This window comes from Penicillium daleae (assembly GCF_028827525.1).
Source record: "Penicillium daleae strain IBT 16125 chromosome Unknown utg000002l_segment0_segment0, whole genome shotgun sequence".
Lineage (NCBI taxonomy): Eukaryota > Fungi > Ascomycota > Eurotiomycetes > Eurotiales > Aspergillaceae > Penicillium > Penicillium daleae.
The window spans coordinates 28,762-42,805 of record NW_026623150.1 but is presented as its reverse complement, the minus strand read 5'-3'; the positions used below and the strand labels follow the sequence as shown (position 1 = coordinate 42,805).

At 47.1% G+C, this 14,044-nt stretch overlaps 6 protein-coding genes across 6 annotated transcripts; 2 read left to right on the top strand and 4 right to left on the bottom strand.

The window, feature by feature from the left end:
* Positions 1-467: 467 nt before the first annotated feature.
* Positions 468-1,973, bottom strand: N7458_001058 (uncharacterized protein; the record flags this gene model as incomplete). Its single annotated transcript, XM_056904441.1, has 3 exons — positions 468-1,566; positions 1,617-1,780; positions 1,830-1,973. The coding sequence occupies 3 exons, from the start codon at positions 1,971-1,973 to the stop codon at positions 468-470; spliced, it is 1,407 nt and encodes a 468-aa protein (XP_056768548.1).
* A 687-nt stretch (positions 1,974-2,660) lies between these two features.
* Positions 2,661-3,653, top strand: N7458_001057 (uncharacterized protein; the record flags this gene model as incomplete). Its single annotated transcript, XM_056904440.1, has 4 exons — positions 2,661-2,772; positions 2,847-3,199; positions 3,274-3,391; positions 3,493-3,653. 4 exons carry the CDS (start codon positions 2,661-2,663, stop codon positions 3,651-3,653), a joined length of 744 nt encoding a protein of 247 aa, XP_056768547.1.
* A 1,447-nt stretch (positions 3,654-5,100) lies between these two features.
* N7458_001056 (uncharacterized protein) lies at positions 5,101-5,824 on the bottom strand (the record flags this gene model as incomplete). Its single annotated transcript, XM_056904439.1, has 2 exons — positions 5,101-5,542; positions 5,571-5,824. The coding sequence occupies 2 exons, from the start codon at positions 5,822-5,824 to the stop codon at positions 5,101-5,103; spliced, it is 696 nt and encodes a 231-aa protein (XP_056768546.1).
* A 1,363-nt stretch (positions 5,825-7,187) lies between these two features.
* On the bottom strand, positions 7,188-8,803 carry N7458_001055 (uncharacterized protein; the record flags this gene model as incomplete). The annotated part of the gene is made up of 4 exons (XM_056904438.1): positions 7,188-7,910; positions 7,963-8,085; positions 8,145-8,463; positions 8,517-8,803. 4 exons carry the CDS (start codon positions 8,801-8,803, stop codon positions 7,188-7,190), a joined length of 1,452 nt encoding a protein of 483 aa, XP_056768545.1.
* Positions 8,804-9,762: 959 nt separating this feature from the next.
* On the top strand, positions 9,763-11,752 carry N7458_001054 (MFS transporter; the record flags this gene model as incomplete). Its single annotated transcript, XM_056904437.1, has 4 exons — positions 9,763-10,169; positions 10,284-10,747; positions 10,775-11,402; positions 11,464-11,752. 4 exons carry the CDS (start codon positions 9,763-9,765, stop codon positions 11,750-11,752), a joined length of 1,788 nt encoding a protein of 595 aa, XP_056768544.1.
* Positions 11,753-12,252: 500 nt separating this feature from the next.
* N7458_001053 (uncharacterized protein) lies at positions 12,253-12,956 on the bottom strand (the record flags this gene model as incomplete). Its single annotated transcript, XM_056904436.1, has 2 exons — positions 12,253-12,545; positions 12,617-12,956. 2 exons carry the CDS (start codon positions 12,954-12,956, stop codon positions 12,253-12,255), a joined length of 633 nt encoding a protein of 210 aa, XP_056768543.1.
* Positions 12,957-14,044: the final 1,088 nt, after the last annotated feature.

Below are 14,044 nucleotides of genomic sequence, written 5' to 3'. Positions count from 1 at the left end.
CTGGTTATACTCTGTAAGTGAACTCGATAATGGCATAAAATCAACACAGCAATCCTCACTGAGTTACAACAAAATAGACCAATCAGGGGATCTCACCAGACGCACGAACTGCTGGAATAGGAGATATATATGTCATTACCGGCATTCAAATAGATTCCATTAATATGCACTCGTTTTGCAGTGTCTAAGCACTCATGCTGTGATCTATTGCCAGGCTGGAGACGATGGCTGAAGCTTCTGACGTCATGGTGTCTACAAACAAGGACTCAGGTACGATTTGGATCAACACTTACAAGATGATATTTGTGCTGGCTTTGCACCTGTCTCAAATACAAACAAGAAAAAAGAAGGAATAATATAAAGTTCCTCCCATGAGGCTTCTCGGTTCACAGATCTGAATCAGACAAAACAACAGTATAGTACGGGCCTACCACCAGGCCTCCCAAGCCTCCATGATCCGAGAGATATCATAGAACGGATGCCTGGCGAACTATCCCGTTATTTCTGGCATAACCAGTCCACTTATCTCGTAAATTCTCGCTGAGCATTTCGTCTGCATTAACTGGACCTCTGCTAGTGAGGTATTCGCACACGGCTGCGTCAGCGTCACCTTCAGCGTCATAATAAAAGATTCCGGGCACGGTATCGCTTGAGCAATAAAATTGCCATGACCGATAAGTAGGTGGCGGCTTGACCGGGTTGACACGGTTTTGGAAGGCAGCCAGAACCTCGGGAACAGAAGCATTGTCGCGTTCCGTCGTGTGGGTGGCCATATTCATAAGACCTGACACGTGTGAAATCTGCTGTTTTATCCAACTCTTTGGAATGCGTTGTTTTTCGTAAAGGGAGACACCTTCATTTACTGATATAGTGCCTCGGATTACCTCGCTCACAATACGGCCCAGAAACGCGCCATCTTCGACTGCTGTAGCAGCACCTTGGGCCATGTGGTTTTGCATGCAGTGGACTGCATCACCCATGAGCACCACATTCCCGTGCTTGTTTGACCAGCTTTTCATGGGAGGCATCTGCAGCAGCGGCCATCTGTGCGAATAATTGACCAGGCGAAGAACTTTCTGGATCACCGGACTGTAGTCTTGATAGTAGTTCCGGAATTCTTCAATATCCACCTCTCCCATTTCGGTCACATAATCGTCTTTGCAGAAAGCAGTCACGATATTGAGCTCTTTTCCTCCAGAGATAGGGTACGTCAAGATGTATCCATTCGGCCCTGCCCATACGTCCATGCTATTCCGAAGATATGCCCTTGCCTCAGGGATCTCCGAAAAGATCTGCTCGTAGGAGAGGACGCCACGGTACGCGGCAACTTTTGATGGTGCCTTTGGGCTAACACTAGGGGCAAGTTGGGAGCGAATAAAGGATCTGATGCCGTCGGCTCCGACAACGAAGTCAAAGGAATAGGTCTCGCCATTAGTAGTTGAGAGCTTAATAGCCGTCGCCGAATCTTCGAGGTAGTTCACGCGAGAATTGACTCTAACCTTCACACCGTGATGACGAGCAGACTCAGTAAGGCCATGGTGGAGATGATCACGTCGCACGACCCACCTGCATAACTGTTAGCAGTACTTCTCTTACAAAACGAAAGATAAACCAACCATGGGAAGCCAGAACGGAGTGCGAGGTCCGAAGGTGCGGAATGAGCGACAAGTGTCGCTTCTGGGCCAACGTAAGTGTTGCACTCGTCATGTTCCACCAAGTTATCCCCGATTATCTTGTCCACGCCCCACCGGATGAGGAATCGGGAAACATTTGGGAACACCTATTCGGGTCAGTCAAGACTATAGACTTCTCAGCTGAGTTAGTATCACCTGGATCCCAGCACCAATTTCTCCTAGCTCATGGGCAGCTTCGAGCAAAGTAACATCCGCACCGGCTCGGGCCATGGCAATAGCAGCACTTAGTCCGCCAAGACCTGCTCCGACCACACCAACGGTAAGACTTTTCGTAGCCATGATACGTTCGTAGCGTGATATTTCTTGGTAATGGGATGGGAAAATACTGGTTGGTTTGCAAGGGTTGAGATTTCACTGAGGCAAGACGGTATCGTACATGAGGGATCGTATTTATATCGTTCTTACTGCTGGTCCCACATATGCCGAGCCCAGTGACTGGGGCGTCGGGATAAACGGTAACCTAGTCCCGACGCTTAAAATCGAAATTGCCCTCCTCATTTTCCTTGCGGGGAACAATTTGCCGCATGCCCGAGTGGAACGACTGTATACACTTGCATTGCTTCTCACTTGCCTTCGGTCTAACCGACTTTCAAACAAATGCATATGTAATCTCAGGTGAGGTTTGCCCCACAGTCGGCTATTTCCCGCTCGCGCGGTGTTTACAGTCTTGCACTTATACCCCGGGTGGGTATTTACCGCGGCTGTGGCGGAGATAATGGCTAATGGTTTCGCTTACATGTTCAATGACGTAACGTAGCCGCAAAAGCCCTTGATGTGTATGGTCGAGCGGCAATTAACCACCACTATTCTCGATACAGACCTGGCTATGATATAGCAACACCAGTATATATTAGCTACCATACATAGTCATTAGGTTGTACTTCATTCAATAATTAATCTACTTATAAATACACATACATTATATTGTATGTGGTGTTTCTGTGCGTGCGAGAGCGTTTGCTAACAATGGCAGCCGAAGTACAATTGAGGATGGCATCCAACCCACCTGGCCCGTGTTGCTTCGTCGGCTTTAAGCACGATGGTACACCATCCGGGTCTATTCGAAATGTTCATGGCGGTTTGTGAACCCTTCCCTTCCCCCTCGCTTTTCCCCCGCCCGGGCGGTGGCGACGCCCTCGTTCCCTAGTCTAGGCTTTTCTAATTTGGAAATGACAGTGAGGACGTATGTCGCAGAGCCGAAGGAAGGACTTCGAAACAAGGGAGCAGTACTACTGTTAAGCGATGTTTTTGGATTGCGCCAGAATAGCCAGCTCTTGGCCGACGACTTTGCCTCTAATGGATATTTAGCTGTACTGCCCGATCTCCTGGATGGCGAATCGCTCCCACTGGACGTTTTTCAGACTGGCTCTGTCAACATTCCTGCCTGGGCTTTACGACACGGTGTTGAACAGGTAGATCCTATTGTGGATAGCACAATCAAGTTCATGCGTGAGGAGATGGGTGTGGAGAAGATCGCGGCTGCCGGATATTGTTTCGGTGCAAAGGTATATCCCCTTACAGGCCATACAAATCTACCTGTTTACGTGGCTATTTGCTTGAGACTGATATAATGATGTAGTACACGGCTCGCTTTCTTAAGGCTAAGAAAATAGACGTGGGATATGTTGCGCACCCCTCTTACATCACATTCGAGGAATTGGAGTCCATTGAGAACCCGCTTTCCATTACGGCCGCTGGTAAGAACTAATTAAAAGTTCAAAATTCATAGTATCAACGTTACTAATGTCATACTCAGAGATTGATGATATCTTTCCCCGAGAACTAAGACATTAGACAGAACAGAGGCTCGCTTTGGGGAAAAAAGTATATCAGATAAATCTTTTCAGCGGCGTTGCTCATGGGTTTGCTGTTCGCGGTGATCTTAGTATCGCGGCCAATAGGTGGAGTAAAGAACAAGCTTTGCTGCAGGCGTTGGCGTGGTTTGAATACCATCTCTAGGAGCTCAACCGTCAAACCTTTCCGAGTACCGGGCCTTGACACTTGATACGTCGCCTATCACGACACCAGTTAAGGACTTACTGTAAAACCCCGCGAGGGATATCATATCAGAACAAACTAATACAGTACGGCATGGTATGCAATGAGTGGGGATTCTTTTGGAAGGGGAACCAATCAGTACAATTGACAGAATAGAATTGATTGATTGTAGATAAAATGAGTGGCAGGCCGGAGGGTATGTTAAATACCCATCTGAAGAGTTGGTTCATAGTTGATATGTGGATGGAACCAATTCCTCCATGTCTTGGAGGACCAGGTCCATGGGATGGATACTCGAGCGTGACTTTGAGTGTTGTCTCGGAACCCCATGATTACCTACAAAAAACAAAGAAAAAGTGGGGTACGGAAGAAACCAATAGGAGGCAGCTGTAAATAACTGCTCCACTATCCTCGACATTTTTAAAGGAAATCTCTAGATTTGATCTTCCATCTATAAATCCTCTGGACTATCTGCTGCTTTCCCAATTGACAATGTTTGTGAAGCTTGTATTGCTGTAGCAATACCGATTTTTGAATGCGATAACTGATTCCTATGATTGTTGTTCACTTCTCCAGAAATTGCGCACATTTCCCATCGAAAACGGCCCTCCAGCTGTATCTTGAGATCTTGCACTAAGAGTCTAAGACATATTTAATAATACTAGGCCCACGATTACACGGGAACCCAGACTTAATTAGATTCCACCACACTAGGTAGTCGTGAATTCCTCCCTAGGCTCGCCTGTCGCCGGGATTGCTGTCTGCTACTCCCGCTAACGTAATTCCTGGTCGACTCGGCCACCCGGTCCTCCCGGCCACCCTAAAACACCATACTAAATGCTACAAAGTACAACTTCATATCTCAACAACTATATCTATTTAAGATAAGATATTAAGTATACATAATCTGAATAGTGTTTCTAGACTACTGATATAGTACAGGACAATTAGTCTAAGTAGTACCAGAGATATATATATTTAAATCTGAAACGTCAAAATTACGCTGTATTTTATGGTAAAGTATTAAAATAATAGTCTGAAGAGTCTAAAATCTATATATTCTCTTCCTATACCTTAAGAAATGTATATGCTAAAATTTTAACAGAAATAAACCCCTGGTGGTTGAAATATAGATGAATTAATATTCAGCATCTTGTGTGGTGTTTTGGGGTGGCCGGGACGACCGGGTGGCCGAGTCGACCGGGAATTACGTTATTTCACGCTTCCTTACTAATCCGCGGCTTATTCTTATGAAGATAGGAGTGTTATATTGATTATAAAAGCACCCCATTTTCCACCTTCATGTCAAAAAGAGAGCCGGAATTGAACACTTCAGTAAGCTATGATCTACTCGCAGGGCCAAGACTTTCCACCATTTGAATTGCCCTTCGCTATGTTCATCAACGTGTTATAAATGCTGGTGCAACTGCAAGGTGAAGAACCCAGCAGTTTGGATGCCCCCAGAAAAGAATAGGCCGTCTGTAGATCCTCCATTTGATGGCACCTGATAGCCATTCCTGTTGCCATTTTGTAAGTATCCAGAGTATGCACTGATTACCATATCATCCAGCATGACACTGCCGAATGAATTTCCATCGAGAACATCGGTTGTCCCTCCTGGGATAGCAACGAAAGGTGCAGGGGACCCGGGGCCCAAGTCTGGCTGGTTTTGCGAAATAAGCAAATCAGGGCTCGAACTGACACCGAGTACGTATAACGTGTTTCCGTTCCAACAGACTTTTGATTTGCTGACCGCGTCGGAGGTAATCCAGAATGAGATGTCACCCGGGGTGTTCGATGAACATGAATCTCCGGTTTTTCTGTGAATTGTGAGTCCGGCCGTATCATGGCTGAGTAACTTAAGGGTAAAACCCTTACAAGATATATGGGACGAATTTGCCGGGAGCTACACTCCAAGCAAGCGGGATCATTTGCCCATACACAATTTTCTGGGCTTCTGATGTTATGCTTGACAGGTCAATGTCAATGGGCATAGTGCTGATCATGCCGTCTTGTAGCACATCCCAGAGATCAACAATAACAGTATCGTTATCCTCTGAAAAAATCTCCTTCTGATAATTTGTTTCCGTAGCCTCCCAAGCTGTAAAGAAGGAACCAAATGCACTAGACATTGAGTTTTCAAGACCCAAGGCCACCTAGCTACTGCACGGCCACTTAGTATCGTTCAGAAGTAGGACATGATGCCTGAGGAAACTTACGTAAGAAGATTATCTTTTGCAATCGTGAAAGAAAACGAGATCGCGCTATTGACTGCGTCTTTCGAGAAGCCCTTAAGTGCCGCGTCGAAGATTCCCGAAGCCTCGATCACTGGGGCATGTCAGTCGAAGCAGGGCTTGCAAGATACATGCATACTGACCAGTATTCCAAGTGAACGCAGATCCTACGCCCAAAATGACTTGCAAAACGTCGAGAGCCGATTTAAAGAAAGCAACATATATCTCCCCGCTTTCCTGTACAAAGCTAGAAGATTTGGTAGATTAATTGGCATCTGAATAGGTTTAGTTAAGAAAGGTTAAACTACTTAGCAAAGATGGGATATTACAGACACGCGATGCAAATCGGTCAATTGAGATTAGAAGGGAGAAAGAGAAAGAGAAAGATGAGAGAAGGCTAGCCAAGCAATTCAAGAATGTGTATGGATATACACCCACAAAGAGGCCGGAGGAGAGTATCCAAAGGGCAATTGAAAACGAGAGAGTGGCTAGAGAGGCAGGAGATCTATTTTTCATTGATAACTAGCTAGTTTGGTTGATTAATTCGACGATTTCTTTAAAAAGTGACGAGGATGTGTGGGTGACGGGGATGCGTGGCGCACCCATAACGGGTACGGTATGGGTGGGGAGAAAGGCACGGCTAGAAACGTTCGTTTTGAATTTCCTTTTGTTGTTTGTCATGTTTGCATATCTGTGTTTCCTTTTTTTTTGCATATGTTCCAGGGCGATCAGTTAGGATCTCGCACCGCGAGCCCCATGAAATAGTCGCTCAGTGGGCTGGCAACCACATTAAAGCTGTCGGCAGGCCCGATAGCACTCCCGCATAGCAGCATATATTTAGAGCGAGCTACATCGGGCAAATGAATTCATCATCATCATCATCATCATCATAGTTTTCGATAATGTACCGTCGATGGGCGATGGTCTCAAGCTAGGCTGAGATGACTTTGGGCTGAGATGACTTTGGAAGAAAACATTACATTGCCGAAGAAACCGCTTATTGTATGCGCCATTTGGGATACTAAGCCCAAATTCCTCAATTGGAGCTTACGGATTTACTTGAAGAGAGTTATATTCTATCCATGGAAAAGCGATGTGACGCTGTATTTAAATGACAATAGCGTAGGCCCTACTGTGGACTGCGGGTACCACCACAAACTGAGCAGGTCCCCATTTCCCCACAGCATCTCTCCGAATTAGAGAGACTGGCGGTTCAAAAGTCTCACCAAGAGTGGCCCTTTCAACTCTGCTGCGCCGAAGCTCACCGTAGGAGCAATGTTAACTCGAGTGTCTCGATGTCTTGTTCCAACCTGTCTTTATCAACGGATTCAATATCATATCGAGATAAGAGGGTAGCAATCAGCTTCGAAATTTCAGCCATTGCGATATTCCTCCCAATGCAGGCTCGATGCCCTGCGCCGAATGTGATTAGATTGGCAGCACCGGAAAATTCCGCATCAAACCATCGCTCCGGCATAAACTTGTGCAGATCAGAACCGAATATGTCTCCATTGTGATGCACAACATGATTGCATACGCTCACTTCAGTCCCCCCTGGTACAAAAGCTCCAGCAATATCATGGCCATGGCTTGGTACCACTCGCATGAGCGGTGCAATGAACACAGGATTGACCCTGAAGCCCTCAGATATTGCAGCCTGGAGATACTTCAGGCGTTTCAAAGCCTCAAACGGATACACAGCATTACCGTCGACAGACGTCAGCGACTGTATTTCCTCCCCCACGCGTCTCACTGTTTCTGGATGATGAAGCATATGCCAAAGAAGCAAGGTGGTGCTTGCAGCTGTCGTATGCGAGCCTGCAACTATGAATCCAAATGCTTCAGTTTGTACATCAACGATGTCGAAACAGCGCCCACTAGAGTCGTGGCCGGCTTCCAACTGCCCCAGGAGCCGACCCAGAAGATCTGGTCTCTGCGAACAATCGTATCGGCGAGCATTCACGCAGTCAACCGCGCGCTGTGGCTAGTTAGCTCTCTCTGGCTGAATTTCAAGTAGGTTTTTTTAAATTTCGTACCTCACGAAGCACCTTCCGCCCCGTCATCATCTTCCTCAGAGGACCGAACGGTAGGAGCGCTGCAATCTGATTGATATGGGGAATAATCCAGGGAACTTGCCCCGAAATAGTGGCTAGGAGGACCTAGCTGAGTCAGCATATTCCATCTTGCCAAGATCTAAAGATGTCTGGCTTTCGCGTACATGTTCTTTCAACGGAGGCATCGATCCCTCTGGACCTGCATCGAGAAGCTCAAAAGATCGAGCAAACGCAAGTTCCCCTAAAACATCCATCACAAAGAAGCTAATCCATAACTTGATATCAATTATCTCTCCGTGAACGGCTGCACGGTCGAGTCTCGCGACAAACTTGACCATGCATTCGTCCATGTACTTCTCCATTTTAGAGACCGCTTGCGCAGAGAAGCTTTTCGCTACAGCCCTTCGTCTTGTGGAGTGAATGTCTTCGTCTCGCGTTCCGAAAAGATTAGGTCTCAGGGCGTTAAAGGCATCGTAAAATGCACTTGAGAAGAGTTGAGAATCTGCATTAATCGATCGATCTATCTGCGAACGAACCTTTTCTGAAACAAACGCCCTGATCCGAGTATGGTAGTCACAGCACTACTACTGTTGAAATCCAGGTGATTTGGCCCAACTCTTACCACATCGCCATGCTGCTCATGACGGTGTAATAGAACCTTCTCCAAATCTCCACGCCAGATATGGTATACTTTCCAGAGGTTGGTAAACGAGGCGATACGTGGTCCTGGAAACTTGGCAAGCGGATGAATAATGTGATTCCATAAGAAGAGAAGAAACCATATGCCAGCACCCCATACCGCAATGCGAAGAATGATTGACATTTTCAAATGCCGCGCAATTGGGAAAAGACGTATATTGTCTTGGCTTATTCGTGTGGGCTTGCGTTGGGGATTCGAACACGCAAGGCCCGTGTTGGCTAAAAACCTAGTATCTCCTGGCGTATTTCTATATACTTGACGCTAGTCTCGTACGATGATCATCAGATGATAAAATCCGTTTTGCCTAGTTTCAATCCAACATTACCGCCCAAGGTTGGTTGGGGCTTGCCACCACCGGCACTCCGGTGGCTTAGTAAGCGGAAGTGTTCCATCTAAGTTAATAATCCCGGGCAAGGTCTTCATTGGACGATGTAGTTCTCGCACGGCAGTCTTAGGGAGAAGCTGCCAATCATTGGTAAGATGCGATAAATGCTACAGTTAGATTTTACACGACAGTTCTTTAACAAACCGTTGTAACAATGACTTCTAAAACCCGATCCGCAAGTTTTGAAGAACTACCAGGGGAGCTTCCTTCTAGCACCCATTATCAGGATGTTGATGCAAGTTCTGTGACGGCATATTTTACACATAAGGAGGTAGAATATGGGTAGGAGGCATTGAAGTATCCAATGGAGAGCCTCCGCGAAGAGGTGCTTCGGATAAATTCGTTACATTGTCATCAGGGCATCTTTCTACTTTAAGTTCCGAACCCTAGATGAAGAGGATAAGAAGCCGTCGATTAGTGGGTCTGGACGGTTAAGTCGGGATCTTGGCGCTATCTTGTGCGAGCCCTATCATGAGAGAAGACGAGGTTTCTGTTTATATTGGCGGCCTTGGTCGCTCCCTGGGAAACCCCCCCCTCCAAAAAACCCCTTTGTCCAGGCTCACTCCATTGTCTGCACGAGAAGGTGGTTCGACGTGCTATAGCATCTGGGGCGCTAATTTAAACTCTCACCCCTCACTGTCATCCATCAACTGCCTGTCATCCATCAACTGCCTGTCATCCTTATCACACGGTCACCATGAGCAAAGACCGCAACACAATGGACCAAGACCTCGAAATGGCCGAGATCGAGGCGGACGCCAAGCGCCAATCCTCAAACTGGCGCAAGGAGGAGCCTCGAACATCAGCCGAGGCCGCTAGGGCTTCGACGTCTACATCCAGTATGTTGTCGACTGGCTCCAGTAGCTCTATCGAATACAACCCGAACTTTCACAGGCAGCAGTCACGGAATACAGAAGTTGACTTAGAGCGTCGCCAATCGACACTCTCTCAGGCCCTGAGCCGCATAGAGACCCAACGGCTTCAACATTCCATGACCGTGGGTGAGAGCGTCAAGTCGCGACCATCAAAGCTTCCTTTACCAGCATTCGGTGCTGGCAAGCCTTACCCCCCACAGCTGCCGAACCGAGAGGATTATGTCGTAGAGTTCGATGGACCGGACGATCCTCTTTACCCGCAAAATTAGTCACTAAAAACGAAGTAGGTTTCCCATCGGTCCATTCATATCAAGTCGAATACTAACGATGCATCTTTCTTCAGGGTGTGGATCAGCACAATTCTGGCATTTACTAGTATCTGCTCAACATTTGATTCTGCAATCTTCAGCCCCTCCTCTAGAGCCGTTGCTAAGGTCTTTGGAGTTGGCCTCGAGGTTTCAACTCTGTCTAGCTCACTGTACATCTGCGGCTATGCTACCGGACTATTGATCTGGGCTCCTCTATCTGAACTGAAAGGTCGTCGCCCTACAATCATCTTGGCTATACTCGGGTTCGGTATCTTCAATACGGGCGTGGCAGTCGCTAAAGACTTGCAAACCCTGATGATCTGCCGTTTCTTCTGTGGTGTCTTTAGCAGTTCACCCCTGGCTGTTGTAGCAGCTGTCTTTTCAGACATCTACAATAACCGCACACGTAGTATTGCTATTGCGTGCTTCTCTAGCACAGTCTTTCTAGGCCCTCTCCTCGCGCCATTCATCGGAGGCTTCATCAACATGTCTTACTTAGGTTGGCGCTAGACTGCCTATATCCTAGCATTCATGGGATATACAGCTTTCGTGATGAACCTATTTTTCCTCAAGGAATCTTATCCTCCCGTTTTTCTTGTGGACAAGGCCGTGGAATTGCGCCCGCGCACCAAACACTGGGGCATCCACGCGAAGCAGGAAGAAATCGAGGTTGACCTGCGGGATCTGCTGATCAACAACTTTTCTCGTCCACTGCGGCTCTTAGTCAATGAGCCACTTATTTTGGCAGTGACGATCTACCTCACCTTCATCTACAGCCTTCTCTACTGCTTCCTGGCTACCTATACTCTTGTTTTCCAACAGGTCCACGGTATGAATGCTAGGGTCAGTGGCCTCCCCCTCTTTGGAATAGTAGTCGGCCTTTTGATTGCCGGCTCCTACATTATCATTTCTAGTAGAGCATACAATCGCAAACTGGATAAAAATGGAGGTATTCCAGTCCCCGAGTGGCGCCTTCCGCCTGTAATTGTCGGTGGCGCCCTATTCGCTGCTGGAATTTTCTGGTTTGGGTGGACTGGATTTACGAACGACATCCCTTGGATCGTGCCCACGCTCAGTGGGCTGTTTACTGGATTTGGTCTTTTGATCATTTTCATCCAGCTGTTCAATTATCTGATTGATACCTACCTTATGTTGTGAGTGCTCCCGCAGATCTGCAAAGACTTGTGAGAATGTATCTAACAATAAATTGTTTAGTGCCGCCTCGGCCATCGCCGCGAATACCTTCTGCCGTTCCATGGTGGCAGCCAGTTTCCCCCTTTTCTCGCGCCAAATGTTTCAAAACATGGGTATTCAGTGGGCTACTACTCTCCTCGGCTGTGTCGCTGCCTGTCTAGTCCCCATCCCGGTGGGATTCTTTTTCGTCGGTAAGAAGCTAAGAATGAAGAGCAAGTACGCACCGTTTTTCGAACCCGCATCAGAGTCGCATGCTGTGGATTTGGCGGAAGAGGAAGTCGGAGAGAATGAGGCGGACGGACGTGGTTGAAAGATAGAAAGATACCCTAAAATACAATGTACATAACTCTGGCCCCTGGAGGGCCGACAAAAGTAATTACTTGATCAAAAATGATTCTGAATAGGCGGTAAACACGTGAGAGATTGTTCTGTTATCAGCCAAAATCCTCTGCCATTAGCAAATATGAAATTGCCAACAAGACCTCTTGGTTCGATTACGACGCTATTGGTCTTATTTAAACCCGTTATTTCAATACTATCTCAATGCGTCTCATCTTGATATCTTCTTTCCTTGAAATGATAGGCCGAGGCATCTCTACGTGGAATAGATTATGCTTAACTTCACATAGCTTGTTAGAAGCAAAAGCATAGAGGCGTGTTAGTCTCCCGGCCGGAGCCTTCAAAGCAGTTTACATGCTTGACCCAGGAATTAGTGCGATATCTTACACAGCATGCTTAAACTCCTTAACTTCATCGAAATTTGCAAGACTATTCGCTCAAACCATCCTTGTGTATTCTTCTCCTATAGATTCAACACTCAACTGGTTCCACTATGCCCGTTGCCAGATTGTAAAACCACCCTGTAACCAACACAGACGGTTTAATAAGCGGATGGTTCCGTAGATATTCTACGTCACCTTTAACGCTGTTTTTCACAATTTCATCATCGGACGCTTCGTCATCCTTTCGACAAAAAGGCAAGAAAGAAATAGCTTGCACCCAGCAACCACACCCGTCCCTGTACGGCCCGGCAGGAGCCCGAACATCGTTCTCCGTCACCATGTCCTTCGTCCACTTGTCCGTATAGAACAGAGAGCCACAATCTGAGAATGAAGAAGTTAGAACCGTGATATTTAGGTCGAAAGAAAGATAGCTCAATATATGAAACACCTACTGGCATGATGTACGACTTTGATCTCTTTCAGTTCGCTGGTAGCTTGTATAATAGCAAGAGATCGAATTGCCCCGGGGTCATTCGTTCTGCCCCCGCCGTTGCGAATAACAATTGCATCATTCTCCTTCAATTGGTAAAAGTGCTCTGGACTGGACCGTGAATCAACACAGGTAATGATGGCTGTTCTCGATCGAGGACCTGAGGTTAATTGCTGGGCATCTGCAGTGCCATTTTCGGAATACTCTTGGTTCGCTTGGACAAAGTCGTATTGAATATGCGCTTTCAAAGCCTTGCGACCTAGGGTCGTTGAGGGCCCTGCGGATGGCGAGTCTGTCGTCATTTCTGCTTCCTCGTGGCTTGTCTGACAATCGTGATGTAGTAGGATGAAAATCTATTCTGGCGAAATTCGATAGTACTTAGATCTACTGAATCGACTTACCGAGGGAGTTATATCTCTCCGCTCCGGCTTGGTCCCTAGGCAGAAGACAGATCAAGGCGGAGAGGCTGATGTAAATTTTTCGGTCCTCTCGGGACGGAGCGGTGGTGGCGGCAACGGCGGAGGCAGCGGAGAAGTGGTGGAATACCGGTGGCACAAATCGTCACCGGGGCAGTTTCGGACGTACACGTGTAGTGGTTGACGAGAGGTCAGGCCGGTCTCACTTCTATAACTAGATGAGTATGCGTTGATTAAAATTTCACTATACTGTCGTCGATAGCAGCCACGGAGTTTTCTGCGCTGACAATCTGGTTAGTTTTCTTTGCATAGTTTTACTTCATTGCTTGCGTCTAAGGAGCAGACAGGGAAATGGCGTCACAGACACACTACAGCGATTTCGACTTTGTCGCCGCTAATAAACACTATGCCGAGCACCTGTTCCCAGAGCGAAATCCATTAGTTGGGAGTCGTTCCAGAGCCGTTATCGTAACATGTTGCGATGCTCGCTGCAGCCCTGAGCATTTCTTCAAGCTCACAGAGCAAGAAGCCACAGTGATACGGAACGAAGGTGGAAGAGCTGCAGATCCCGGTGTGCTCCGTACTATTGTTCTTCTGAACTGTCTACTGGCAAACACGAAGCAGCATATCTCTGAAATTATGGTTGTACACCATACAGGTTTGTGGTGATCATTTCATGTTGTCAATATGACTGCGCTCGCTGACATAGGCCACTACTAGATTGTACTGCCCTCAAGATCACGGATGAACTGATTCGTGAATTGGTATTAAAGAATGACCCAACTGTCCCCGGGGGCGCTTGGAAAACAGGTGCTTATCAAGAGGCCGAGGCCGCCGTGTTTCTCCCCTTTCCCAGCGGGACAAGCGAGAGGGAGAGACTGGAACAAAGTGTAAGAGAAGATGTTCGGTTCTTGCAGCTTCACCCTCTATCTAAAATATCCATTCCAGTCACTGGTTGGATTTATGATATTGAA